This window comes from Monodelphis domestica, chromosome 4 (assembly GCF_027887165.1).
Source record: "Monodelphis domestica isolate mMonDom1 chromosome 4, mMonDom1.pri, whole genome shotgun sequence".
In the NCBI taxonomy this organism is placed as follows: Eukaryota; Metazoa; Chordata; class Mammalia; order Didelphimorphia; family Didelphidae; genus Monodelphis; species Monodelphis domestica.
Genome location: NC_077230.1, coordinates 364,346,552 through 364,360,972, shown reverse-complemented (window position 1 = coordinate 364,360,972; position 14,421 = coordinate 364,346,552). Strand labels below are relative to the sequence as shown.

The 14,421-nt window shown below is 48.2% G+C and overlaps 1 protein-coding gene across 1 annotated transcript in view; it reads left to right on the top strand.

Annotated features, from left to right (window-relative positions):
• Nucleotides 1-11,703, top strand: part of RSPO1 (R-spondin 1) — a 30,548-nt gene extending 18,845 nt beyond the window's left edge. Inside the window, exons 4-6 of the mRNA XM_056795167.1 lie at nt 1,678-1,827; nt 2,019-2,207; nt 9,526-11,703. Of these exons, the coding sequence (XP_056651145.1) occupies nt 1,678-1,827; nt 2,019-2,207; nt 9,526-9,695 (509 nt within the window). The 3' untranslated portion in view covers nt 9,696-11,703. The remainder of the gene's footprint in view (nt 1-1,677; nt 1,828-2,018; nt 2,208-9,525) is intronic.
• The last annotated feature ends 2,718 nt before the right edge of the window (nt 11,704-14,421 follow it).

Here is a 14,421-nt window from a genome sequence, read left to right as displayed (position 1 = left end):
TAAGCATCCTGATGTGGGCAGAGGCTGAAAGAGGCAGAGATAGGATGACAGCAAGGCAAGAGGGATAAATGGAGAAGATATCCAAAAAGCGATTAGTGTCTGTTCTTTCCATTCCTGATTTTCCCCACCCACCACCCCACCCCACCCGCATACCCCTGGCCTCTACCAAGGAGCCTGGGGATGTGAGGATGGTTGAAATTGGGAATCATCTGCTGGAAAGTAGGAAGGATATTAGACTGAGTGAGGTCCCACCAGGACCCTGGAGAGCAGAATCCTAGCAGGGAGGGAAGGAGGAGGTCTTTGACTTCAATTGTTCCCAACAATGAGAATGCCCTCTCCCTCACCCCATCCTGCACCCTGTTGGGATGAAGAAGATTCTTAGAGGCACTGACTGTCCTCCCAGCCAAGTCCTGGGTTTGCTCCCTGCCCAATACTCCTAGGCTTCCAGGGACCATGGGAGGAAGAGCAGACCAAGAGGAGACTTTTACCAGGCTTCAGGAGTGTTGAGGCTGGGTCCCAGGGTTATACCCTACCAGAAGAAAGCAGTTTACTAAAGGTCTCATAAGCTTACTGAATGTCAGTGCTGGAACAGAGCCTAGAAACCATGAAATCCAACCCCCTCCCCCCATCTTACAGTTAAGGAAACTGAGTCACATAGCTAGTGAGTGTCTCATTTGATAGGATTTAAATTCATCTTCTTGACTTCATCTTCCCAAATGCTAAGTGGCAGAATTAGGAAGAGAGGACTTGGTTGTTTCAGTCTCCAAATCCAGTGCTTTTGCCACTCTGGCATGGTGTCCCAGGAGATGGGGTAAGGAGAGTAGGAAACAGTGGCAGAGGAGAGCTTCCCTTTCCCCATGGAAGTAAAGTGAAATTGTGCGGTTACACTACCCAGAGCTCTTTCCTGTCCCCATACCCTCTCACCCCATCTGAAGTCTCTCCTTTCTTTCTTTTCTCCTTCTTTTAAACCCTTACCTGCTGTTTTAGTATCAGTTCTAAGACAGAAGAGCAGCAAGGACTAGGCAATCAGGGTTAAAGTGACTTGCCCAGGGTCACACAGCTAGGAAGTGTCCAGATTTGACCCAGGTCCTCCAGAGTCCAGGTCTGGCACTCTATCCACTAGCTGCCATGAGTCCCTCCTTTCTAAAGACTGAAATCTCTGTCCCAACTGCTCCCTCCCACCACCCCCTTTCCTACCTAAGATATTGCCCAATTTCTGGGTTGGGCAGGGCACAGTATTAGATTCTAAGGCACGGGCTTGTTAGTGTCATTAAATGCTATATGGTAAAGGAGATCAAGAGCCAATCTCTGAGTCAGGAAGACTTGAGTTCAAGTTCCACCTTTGACAAATACTGACTGTAGGTACTTGGGAAAGTCATTTAATTTCTCAATGCCCTCCTCAACTCTCTAAGATTATAAATTGCAGAAAAGATACTGATTTCAATTGACAGGGAAGTTTCTTCTCCCTTGGTGTAGTCTCTTTGAGAGCAGGGACTAGTGTTTGCCCAGCACTTGGCACTGCACCCGGCACGTAGTCGACATTTAACAAATGTTTGTTGGCTTATTGGAGGAATGTTTGGTGCCAGATACGGTTGGAAGGCACGCTGGAGGTGGTACATACTTACAAGGTATGGCGGGGCTTGAACCCATGGGCTGTTTGCCTCTTTCTCCCCCCAGAATGCAAGATTGAGAACTGTGAGGCCTGCTTCAGCCACAATTTTTGCACAAAATGTAAAGAGGGCTTATACCTTCACAAGGGCCGCTGTTACCCAGCCTGTCCCGAGGGCTCCTCGGCGGCCAACGGCACCATGGAATGCAGCAGTCCTGGTGAGAGGGCAGGGGCTGCTCCGGTGTGGGGGTGCTCCCGCCTAGGGAGACAGGGGGGCGGGCAGATCCAAAGCCGCCAGCTCTGACTGGATGGGCTCTGCCGGTGGTGGTGGGGATAGGGGAAAGGGCCATATTTCACGGGGTTCCGGGAGCCCGGAAGCTTTGTTAATTGTCCCTGCCCTCGTTCCCAGCTCAATGTGAAATGAGCGAGTGGTCCCTCTGGGGGCCGTGCTCCAAAAAGAAGAAGCTCTGTGGGTTCCGGAGGGGTTCCGAAGAACGGACGCGTCTTGTGCTGCAGACGCCCTCTGGGGACCGTTCGGTCTGTCCTAGCACCAAGGAGACCAGGAGGTGTACAGTGCAGAGGATTCCATGCCCTGAAGGTGAGCCTCCGCCCCCCGCCCCCCTGTTTGTCTTCCTTGGCTCCTGCCTCCCGCCTCCTCCATTTCTGGCTCTCTCGAGCGCTCCTGACTTTCGCAGCCAGTCCCGGCCACATTGTCTATGCTACCTTTCTTCCACCTCTTCATACATCATCGGCCCAATAAATATTTATTAATGTTTGCGTGTGACTTGCGTCCAGAGCACTTTTCAAATACTTCAGATAGCAGCCAGGTTGCATCATGAGCCCCAGGTTCTCCACAAGCCTGTTCTAGAGACTCAGCCCCATCTCAGCCCTCCTTTTCAGACATCCCGGCGTCTGCCTGCTTGGTCCTTCCTTTGCCTCTTCCACGCTAGGACTCGAGGGGGAAATAAAGTCTAGATGAGACACGGTCCGTGTCCTCGAGGAGCCTAGAGTCCAGGAGGGGGCCGAGAAACCTGCTCGGGTAACAGTGATATACAATGTGAGAGGACAAATAGATTAGTCAGGTGCAAACCAACTGAGGAATCAACAAAGACTTCCTGCGGACCTACTATGTGTCGAGTGCTAGGGAAACAATGACAAAAATGAAACAGCCCTAGCTCCCAAGGAGTTTATGTTCTATTGGAGGAAACAACAGGCACAGAGATCATTATATATATATATATATATATATATATATATATATATATATATATATATATATATATATATATATATATATATATATATATATATATATATATATATATATATATGTTTTATATAAAATAAAATCATTATATATAAAACGTTTTTTATAAAATATATAAATCGTTTATATATATGTTTTATATAAAATAAAATAATTTATATATAAAACATTTTATAAAATATTTAAATCATTTATATATAAATGTTTTATATAAAATAAAATAATTTTATATATATAAAACGTTATATTATATATGTGTGTGTGTGTATATATATATGTATATATATATATACATATATATATACACACACAAAGTGATTGAGGGTTGGGGGAGAGCACTAGCTACTAAGGAATCAGGAAAGACCTAGAAGGCAGCGGGTGCTTTAGCTGAGGCTTGAAGGAGACTAGGGAGTCTTAAGAGGCACAGTGAGAAAGGAGTATATTCCAGGCATGGGAACATCCAGGACCAAAGCTTGGAAACTAAAAAGAAATACTGTGATATCAACCTGGCTCTGAAAAATGATAGCCAACATCTGCGTCTATTTATCCCTAGACGGCACAGTGCAGAGAATGCTGGACTTGGGATCAAGAAGCTAAGTTAAAAATCCTTCCAGATCAGATACTAGCTATATGACCCTGAGCGATAACTAAACCTCTCAGCCTCAGTTTCCTCATCAGTAAAATGGGGATGATAGTAATAGGAACTACTGTTTTGAGGATCAAATAAGATATCATAGGTAAAGTACTTTGTAAACCTTAAAGTGCTATATAAATATTATTACTGTTATTTATATAGATCTTTGAATATGTAGAGGTTTAGGGGAAGGAAGATGGCATGAGAATTAGAGCTAAACTATGCCATTTCCATGAAAGTAAAGGAGTATTGTTTCCAGTCCTTCCTCAGAATCTATTCCTTTAGACAGGTGCCCCAGGCTTATGCATGAGGGTCCAGGAGGATGTGGGTTGGATGCATGTCTCAAAATGTGACAATACTGAGGAAGGATGACCCCCACCTAGGACCCTGAGTTTATGGGAAAAAGGAACTTTGGCCTAGAAGTTTAAGTCATTGCTTCAATGAGGGCATGTGGTTGGAGATCTAGGATAAGAATGGCTTCTGGGAAGGAACAGTTTAAACTGGAGATGTTTAGCCTGGGGAAGAGAGGACCCAGGGGAAACATGATGCCCATCTTACAGTATCTGATGGTCTGTCAATTGAAAGAGAAATTAGACTTGTTTTCTTTAACTCCAGAAGACTAGAATAGGAAGGAAGGAAGGAAGGAAGGAAGGAAGGAAGGAAGGAAGGAAGGAAGGAAGGAAGGAAGGAAGGAAGGAAGGAAGGAAGGAAAGAAGAGAATAAGGAAAGAAAGAAGGAAGGATGGACAGATTTATGAAGAGCTTACTATGTGTAAGGCACTATTCTAAGTGTCTTACAAATATTATCTCATTTGATCCTTACAACATCCCTGGAAAGTGAGTTATTGTTATCCCTATTATACAGTTGAGAACACTGAGGCAGAGACTAATTGATTTCTCCAAGATCACACTACTAGTAGGCATCTGAGACTGGATTGAAACTCAGGTCTTTCTGACTCCAGGCCCAATACTGTGATGGAAACTGCAGAGAGATGGATTTCAATTCAATGTAAGGAAACTTTCCAACAACTGGAACTATACAAAAGTAGAATGGGCTGCCTCAGTAAATACAGAATTCCAAGCACTGGAGGTATTCAAGAAAAGGTTTTGGATAACTGCTTATTGAGGATGTTATACAAAGAAGTCTTTTAAAGGGTTGGGGTGGAATAGATAGCCATTAATGGGTCCCTTGCAAATCAAAAATCTGTAATTCTGTGGGTTTCCTAGAGCCGAAAGGAAGTGATGAAAGATGGAAAGAATTGGGAATACTTAGTGAAGTGAAGACTTAGAAGGGAAACATGACTGCTGCCTCGACATATCTGAAGGGCTGTCATGGAGAAGAGAGATGAGACCTGTACTCAGCCCCAGACCTAGGAGCAATGGGTGGGAGGTTCAGGGAGGCAGCTTTGGGCTCTGTTCAAGAAGACATTCCTAAGGATTGGAGCTCTCCCAGAGTGGAATGGTTGCCTCGGTAGATCTTCAGGCTGAGGCTGGATGACTACTTGTCAAGAGGCTGTAGGAAGAATTCTTCTTCAAGCATGAGTTGGACTAGAGGTCTTCTGAGGTCCCGTCCAGCTCAGAAATTTTGTGATTCTGTGACCTTGACTTAGCTAGAGGCCAAATCATTTCTGGAAGAGACGCTTTGTGTCTTCATGTTCCTTCCTAGGCCACCCCCTGGCTGGCTGGCAAGCCAGCTTCCCCTGGGCTGTGACTATGGAGCCCAGATGGGCCAGTTGGGCTCTGGGCCCTCTGCTTCTCAATTCTCAGAGCCCAGAGGGAGGATCTGGCTCAAGTCAAGGCAGGCTCTTCCTGCCAGGCCCCAGGGCTGCATATGGACTGTACTCATTTCCCCCATTAGGAAACATTGCTAAGATGTTTAGATCCATGTTATGCTGAAGGAACAGGAAGAAGAGAGTGTTCGTGGGTGTATAGGGGGAAAGGGGAGAATGAGGAGTCTCTGAAGTTATTTGAGATGTGCCAGAGGACCTAAGAATCCAGGGCTCCCAGCACATGACTCCAGACAATCTATTCCAGGCAGACTGGCTTTCTTGCTGTTCCCTAGGCACAGAACTCCATCTCCTAAGCTAGGTACAGGGGGTTGTAAATACTAAGAATGAAACAATCCCTACATCCTAAGTACTCCCTTTTTAAGCAGGGAAAACAACAAGGACATGTATAAGTATATACTAAATGAAGAGAATAAATACAGGGTAGTTCAAAAATGTAGTTTAGGAGGAAGGAAACAAGGATTTTTTTGAACCCTTATTTTTTGTCTTAGAATTTATACTAAGTATTGGATTTAGGCAAAAAGCAGGAAGGACTAGGGAATGGGGGTTAAGTGACTTACTCAGGGTAACACAGCTAGAAAGTGTCTGAGACAAGATTTGAACCCAGGACCTCTCATCTCCAGGGCTGGTTCTCACTGAGCCACCCAGCTGTCCTGAAATAAGCATTTATTAATGCTTACTATATGCCAAGAACTGTTCGAATTATTCAACAGTATCACTATGGATATATATTATATATATATAATTATTATATATTATCTCCTTTAAACTTAATAGCCACCAGGAGAGGTTGGTGTTCTTATTATCCTTATTTTATAGCTGAAGAAACTGAGGGAGACGCTAAGAGAAATTGTCCAGGGTGATACAGGTAGTAAGTTCTGGAGCCTTTGTAAAAAAAATGTGAGCTATGCCAGTTCAGAGATATTTGGGCCATGTGGGCCGGACCTGTGGTAGATTCTCCTAAGCTTGGATTGGTCCCATCAGCCACAATTGGACACACTGTACATTGACTCTGACATGGTGGTGTCCCTCTCTAAGTATGAACATCTGGGACCCTTCAGAAGCTTGGGTCTTCCTGAGTCCAGGCCCAGCACAGCACCAGGAGAGAGGGGGACCAGGAACAGTATGTGACTGGCTGAAGGGCACATTTAGATGTCAATAAAATTCATGCAAAATAGTTTCAGTAGCAGCAGAAGGGAGCTGGAGGGCTCCAGCACCTAATGGAGCAAGATGGGACTTGGGTCAGGAGGAACATGTGGGCTGAGCTTTAAAGGGAACTAGTGATCTGAAAGGTTTCTTTTCATGTAGAAGGTGGTTCATGAGGTATACTTTGGAGGGAGGGAGGGAGGGAGAAAGAGGAAGAGTGAATGAGAGAGAGAGAGAGAAACAGAGGAAAGGGGGGATAGAGAGTGAGGGAGGGGGGAGAAAGAAAGAGGAGGAGAAAAAAGAGGGGGCAGAGAGAGAAGAGAGACAGACAGGCTGATTATATAAAGGGCAGGTGAGGGGAGATTCCAGGTATGGGAAATGATGAATACAAAGTCACAGAGATAGAAGATGGAATACAGTGGTTGAGGAAAAGAAAGGCCACTTTGGCTAGATTGTAGAGATCAGAAGAGTAATGTACAATGAAGCTGGATAGTACTCATGCTTGGAATGCGCTCCCTCTTTAGTTTGCTAGTCCCCTTTATTAAAAAAAAAATTTTCCCCAGCTGTGTGACCCTGGGCAAGTCACTTGACCCCCATTGCCTAGCCCTTATCACTCTTCTGCCTTGGAACCAATACACAGTATTGATTCCAAGATAGAAGGTAAATTTTTTAAAACCCTTACCTTCTATCTTAGAATCAATACTATGTATTGATTCCAAGGCAGGAGAGCGGTAAGGGTTAGGCAATGGGGACTGAGTGATTTGCCCAGGGTCACACAGCTGGGAAGTGTCTGAGGTCAGATTTGAATCCAGGACCTCCTGTCTCCAAATCGTGCTCTCTATCCACTGAGCCACTAGCTGCCCCTTTGTTCCCTTTTCATGTTCGTCCTTACAAGGTCCATCTTGATCATATTAGGTGCTAGTGCCCTCTCCCACCTCACCCCTGCAACTGCTGAAACTACTTTGCATAAATTTTGTGTGTGCTTCTATGCGTCCATCAGACAATCGACATGCCCACTATGTAAGAGCTATGTCCGCACAAGTCTTACTGTGTGCCAGGCACCATATTCAGCTCTTTGAAGAGAAGGACTCTTGTCTTTGTCTCCTGGGCACCTATCTTAGTGTCTGGACTGTAGTAGAAGCTTAATAAATGGCTGCTGAGTCCTAGTCCTGCCAGAGGGGTGCTGGAGCCAGCTCCAACCAGCCAATTACATGCTCAGAGTTTAAGCATGGGCAATGCTACCAACCTAGGATTGATTTATTGCTTTGTTGGTGGTTGTGATGTTAGTAAATAATGGAGAAAATGTGAGTAAAGCAGATTACATTTAAAAGTGTCCTGCGTACATTTAGTTTTAAAGAGTAAATGTTAAACATTCACCAGCCCCCCAACCCTGACAGGAATGAAGGCGAAAGATGCTTCCTTGCATCACTCTACTCTTGCCTCTGCTCCCTCTTAGATTACACACTAGTCTGTACATCAGCCCTTCCGACACTGAAAGATAATGCTCATTTCTCACCCATATCCCTCTTTTCCTTTCTCTTAGCTAACAGTTCTCAGTTTCTCCTTGGTGCCCTTGGAAGATTGTCTGGATCAGGCCCCTTCTGCTTGCCCTCCCTGGACTTTCTTAATGCCCTCTCTCCTTCCCTCCCTTCCCCTTCCTCCTTGGCTGGGCCCAGGGCCATGCCCGCTTGGTGCCTGCCCGCCCTGAGCTGCCTGGATGCCCTCTCTCCTTCCTCCCTTCCCCTTCCTCCTTGGCTGGGCCCAGGGCCATGCCCGCTTGGTGCCTGCCCGCCCTGAGCTGCCTGGATGCCCTCTCTCCTTCCTCCCTTCCCCTTTCTCCTTGGCTGGGCCCAGGGCCATGCCCGCTTGGTGCCTGCCCGCCCTGAGCTGCCTGGATGCCCTCTCTCCTTCCTCCCTTCCCCTTTCTCCTTGGCTGGGCCCAGGGCCATGCCCGCTTGGTGCCTGCCCGCCCTGAGCTGCCTGGATGCCCTCTCTCCTTCCTCCCTTCCCCTTCCTCCTTGGCTGGACCCAGGGCCATGCCCACTTGCTGCCTGCCCTCCCTGAGCTCCCTGGATGCCCTCTCTCCTTCCTCCCTTCCCCTTCCTCCTTGGCTGGGCCCAGGGCCATGCCCGCTTGGTGCCTGCCCGCCCTGAGCTGCCTGGATGCCCTCTCTCCTTCCTCCCTTCCCCTTTCTCCTTGGCTGGGCCCAGGGCCATGCCCGCTTGGTGCCTGCCCGCCCTGAGCTGCCTGGATGCCCTCTCTCCTTCCTCCCTTCCCCTTCCTCCTTGGCTGGGCCCAGGGCCATGCCCGCTTGGTGCCTACCCGCCCTGAGCTGCCTGGATGCCCTCTCTCCTTCCCTCCTTGGCTGGGCCCAGGGCCATGCCCGCTTGCTGCCTGCCCGCCCTGAGCTGCCCGGATGCCCTCTCTCCTTCCTCCCTTCCCCTTCCTCCTTGGCTGGACCCAGGGCCATGCCCACTTGCTGCCTGCCCTCCCTGAGCTCCCTGGATGCCCTCTCTCCTTCCTCCCTTCCCCTTCCTCCTTGGCTGGGCCCAGGGCCATGCCCGCTTGGTGCCTACCCGCCCTGAGCTGCCTGGATGCCCTCTCTCCTTCCCTCCTTGGCTGGGCCCAGGGCCATGCCCGCTTGCTGCCTGCCCGCCCTGAGCTGCCTGGATGCCCTCTCTCCTTCCTCCCTTCCCCTTCCTCCTTGGCTGGACCCAGGGCCATGCCCACTTGCTGCCTGCCCTCCCTGAGCTCCCTGGATGCCCTCTCTCCTTCCTCCCTTCCCCTTCCTCCTTGGCTGGGCCCAGGGCCATGCCCGCTTGGTGCCTACCCGCCCTGAGCTGCCTGGATGCCCTCTCTCCTTCCCTCCTTGGCTGGGCCCAGGGCCATGCCCGCTTGCTGCCTGCCCGCCCTGAGCTGCCTGGATGCCCTCTCTCCTTCCTCCCTTCCCCTTCCTCCTTGGCTGGGCCCAGGGCCATGCCCGCGTGCTGCCTGCCCGCCCTTCCCCACCCCCTGAGCCTCATCACCCACCAGAGCCCTGGGCAAGACCTCTTTCGGAATTTGTCTTGACATTCTGATTCTAGGACAAAAGAGACGGAAGGATGGACAGGGTCGGCGGGAGAATGCCAATGGGAACCTGAGCAGGAAAGAAAGCAAAGAGGCCCGCCTGGGCTCTCCTCGGAGACGGAAGGGACAGCCGCCGCCACAGCACAGAGGGACGGAAGGTCCCATCGCCCCTGCTGGTGCAGCCTAGAGAGGACTCCAGGCCTGGACTCTAGAAACAGAAAGCCAGCGCTGCGACGCATTCGAGAGCTTAGCCGAACTGGAGGGCTGCCAAAATACATGGCCACATGCGGGTACGCGCACGAGGCGTGCACGTGGATACACAAAATACCGACGGGCAACACACACCAAACGTACACCCACACAAGGCATGGGTGGGCGTGCCCATCCCCCTGCTCATACAGGCACACATCAAAAGGAAGGCCTTCCCTTCCGTCTTAGAAGCAATACTGTGCAGGGGCTCCAAGGCAGAAGAGTGGGAAGGGCTGGGCAAGGGGGGCCAAGTGACTTGTCCAGGGTCACACCGCCGGGAAGGGTCTGAGGCCAGATTTTGAAACCAGGAGAGCAGCTTAATTAAAAAAAAACAACCAACAACTTGGAATGACCTCCATGAAATTAGGAGCCCCCTGGCTGCCCTCACAATATGCTTATGAACACACGTGCATAGGCAGACGTGTATGCTCGAGGAAGATAAAGGCAGGCATCCAGGTGTCTACACTAGACAGACATGCATCCATGTACACACACACACACACACACACACACACACACACACACACACACAGACGTGTGCGTGCCTCCATGTGCCTCGGACAGACGTGCCTCCGGACCGTGTGCCGGCAGACTGTGGAGCACGTGCTTCTAAAGCAGCAGAGGGGAAGCCTTGGGAGGCACGGCGGTCCTTGGCTGCATGCAGAGGTGAGGAGGGGGCCGAGGGAGCCCCCTGGCGCTCGGTGGAAGCAGAGCTGAGCTCCTTCGTTTGAGAAGGTTCCTTGAAGGAAATTGTTTTTGGAGAACTTTCCCAGCAGTGACCCGACAGGCAGCAGTGGCTGAAGAGACAAGCAGGGCTGGGCTTGACTGCCAGGTGGACCCCACGCCTCCCTAGAGGCCTGGCCCGGAAAGGGCTCGCCTTCCCCCGCCCCTGTCCCGTGTTTCTGGATGTAAGACTTTATCTCGGAAGAATCTCTGTTAAATGTCCACGGCATGATGTCAGGGGAGACCAGACCCTGAAAACGGCTTAAAAATCTATTTCAAATTAAAAAATGAAAACTACCAGCTATGTTCCTTTCCAAGGGTGAGGATGGAGGAGACTGAGGGGGGCGGAAGGGAGGGGAAGGGGAGCTGGCTGGAGGCAGGACCGGCTCTTAGGAGGGTAGGGCAGATTGTTAGAGAAGGAACAAGGAAAGGGAAGGAATCTTTTTGGAAGATTTTATATACATTATCTCATTTGGACTTCATAATAATGCCGAGGCAAATGTTATAGATAGTCTCGTCCCTGTTTTACAAATAGGGAAACTGAGGCTTAGAGAGGCTAAGCGACTTGTCCATAGTCACATAGTTAATAAGTGTGAGAGGTGGGATCTTTACTTCAAGATTAACAGAGTACCCACTATGCCATCCTATCTGCCTCTCCAGAAAAAATAAAAGGAAGAGGACTTGGGGTTAGCTATAAAGAAAAAGTTCTTGACTTGAAAATCCTAGGATGTGAGAGTGGGAAGAGACTTCAGGTCCCTGGGTGAGCCAATGGGTGAACAGGAAAGGATCCAATGCAACAATATTTGTAAAGGGCATAGCAGAGTGCCTGGCAAACTGTAGGTGCTTAATAAATGTTTGTTCTTTCTCTCCCTTGAATTCTGGGCCTGGAGTCAGAAAAACTTGAGTTCAGATCTAGACACTCAAGAGGACTAAAAGTCCTAGCACACAAGGATTGGTTGAAAGACCTAAAGATGCTAAATTATTTTTAACTGTCACTGGCGTCAGGGTCTGACATCCTGAAGGTCTCAGACCCCAGGGACCCTAGGGGAGTCATCCCAACCCCATCTGCCTCAGCTTCCTCAATTGCAAAATGGGAATAAAAAGAGCACCTGTCTTCCAGGATGGTTGTGAAGATTAAATCAGAATGTTGGGAAGTGTTTAGCACCATACGTGGCCCATAGGGTGTGCTTAATAAAATGAATAATAATAATATGTAATAATAATAAAATGTATGCTTGTTTCCTCCCTTCTTTCCATCACAACAACCCTTGACAAGTTTTTCTTTCTACGAATTGGAAACTCCCTCCCTCCCAGGCAGCTCATTCCACTTTTGCTCAGCTCTGTTGGTTCAGCAGCTTTTTCTGCCACAGACACTAAGTTCTTCTCTACACTTTAGTCCTTGTTTGCCTGCTGGAGTTATTCCCTCCTCAAACCTTCCCTGTTCTAAGTGGATCAGAGAATTGTAAGGAACCTCAGAGGGCATCTCATCCAACCCTTACACGATCAGGAACTGTAGAGCCATACATCTAGCACTATATCTATGACCTCTTGACACCCTGATCTAGAGCTGGAAAGTCCAACCTCTTCACTCTACAGAAGAGGAAACGTGGATCAGAAAGGACAAGTGATGCGCCCAAGGTCACACGAGCAATAAATATCAGAGGTGAGATTTCCACTGCATCCTGAATGCCTTCAACCATCCCTAGCAAATTATCCAGCCTTTACTTGAAGACCTCCATGATGGGAAGCTCACTTTCTCTCTGCCAAGGCAGCTCATTCATCCCTGCTTTGGACCATTCTAATTTAGCATCTTTAGGTCTTTCAACCAATCTTGTATGCTAGGGCTTTGAGTCTCTTTGAATGCAGAAAAGATGGGGGCAAGAAAGGTTGTGGAGGTCTTCAGGAAGGTAGACTCCTGGTCTTTCAGATAGTTAGGTACAGTTCTGCTGAAGGCAGATATATAGCAAATAACAATTTCAAGACTACCCTGAAAGAGAACTCCATTTTAGATCTCTCTAGAGGGGGCAGCTGGGTGGTTCACTGGATGGAGAGCCAGGCCTAGAGATGGGAGGTCCTGGGTTCAAATCTGGTCTCAGACACTTCCCAGCTGTGTGACTCTGGGCAAGTCACTTGACCTCCATTGCCTAGCCCTTACTATTCTTCTGCCTTATTGATTCTACAATGGAAGATAAGGGTTCAAAATGAATGAATGAATGAATGAATGAATGAATGAATGAATGAATGAATGAATGAATGAATACATAAATAAAATCACTCTAGACAATATAAAATATTTGGGAATCTGCCTGCCAAGACAAACTCAGGAATTACATGAACACAACTACACAAAAACTGTGAGATTTCAGCCTCACTAGGGCACAAAATAGTCTACGAGGACTATTGAATAGGCATCGTTAAATGTCACCTCCACTCTGCACTGTCCCCTCAAGGTTCATGTCTTCTTGTTGGAGGTCATCTTACTTGATGGAGAAACTTCCCAGTCAGTTCTACCTAATGACCCTGGACATCCAGACCTCACCGACTCACAGGGTCTCCCCCAAGCGTGGATAAGTCCACCTCAAGATGAATATTTGAGTCAGCTATACTTAGGGAAGAAGCACCAAATAAAAGAAGGGGCTAGGACGCCGAGATGCAGTCTTAGGCTTGCCTAGGCAGGATATTCATGTTAGCTTCTATGAGACCTCAGTCACCGTAACAGCGACACCCCCTTCCTCCCCTTCACCTCTTCTCAGCTGGAAGGATCAGAGACTGACAGGGCCAGAGCACTCCCCTTGTAAAGATCGAGTGAGTCAGCTGTCCATCCTTCCTCATCATTCCTAAGGCACCCAAGCCCGGAGCTATCACATATGGTCAATAGCCAGGGCATGCCCTGTTACTAGAGGGAAAACTTCCTAAATGTTAGAGCTACTCCCAAAGTAACAAGTTCCCCTCATAAGAGGTCTTCAAGGGAAAACTGGATAGCCACTTTGCTTTTTTTTTTTTTAACTCACTTTCTGTTTTAGAATCGATATGAAATATCAGTTCCAAGGCAGAAGATTAGGAAGGCTAGGTAATTGGAGTTAAGTGATTAGCCCAGGGTATCACAGCTAGCAAGTGTCTGGATTCAGATTTGAACCCAAGACCTCCCATCTGGAGACTTGATCTATAGCCACTGAACCAGCTGGCTGTCCCTGGATGGCCACTTTTTTTTTTTTAAACCCTCACCTTCCATCTTGGAATCAATATTGTGTATTGGTTCCAAGGCAGAAGAGTGGTAAGGGCTAGGCAATGGGGGTCAAGTGACTTTCCCAGGGTCACACAGCTGGGAAGTGTCTGAGGCCAGGCTTGAACCTAGAACCTCCCATCTCTAGGCCTGGTTCTCAATCCACTGAGCCACCCAGCTGCTCCTGATGGCCACTTTCAAGGATGAGGAAGAATGGATTTCTGTTCAGACACAGTTCAGACTAGGTCTTTCCTTGCAATTTTGTGATTCTATGTAACCAAAGGATAGTGAAGTCTTTTCTAATTCTAAAATTCTGTGCTATCTTAGGCCCCATTATCTCTCCTATTTTTCTTCTCTACTTTTCTCACTTTTCTACATTTCTCTGTCTCCAGCTCTATTTCTGGCTATTTTTTTTCCCTGTGTATTCCTTTTGGGGGGAGGGTATAGAAGGAGAGAAGAGAGGAGCAGGCAAAGCCTGGTCTTGTGATTTTGCCAATATAAGGATCTGCCTTTCTCTACCAGTTCCTTCCATGCCACTTAATTTTAGGGAGTTAGCTGGGGACACTGAAAGGACAAGTGATATGCTCAGGGTCACATGGCCAGTATGTGGTAGGGGTAGGAATTAAACTCAGGTCTCACTAACTCTGAGGCTGGATCTCTATTGACTATGTCAAGCTGCCTTTCCCAAAGTTAAAAAAAATGACCCAAGGAAAAAAGT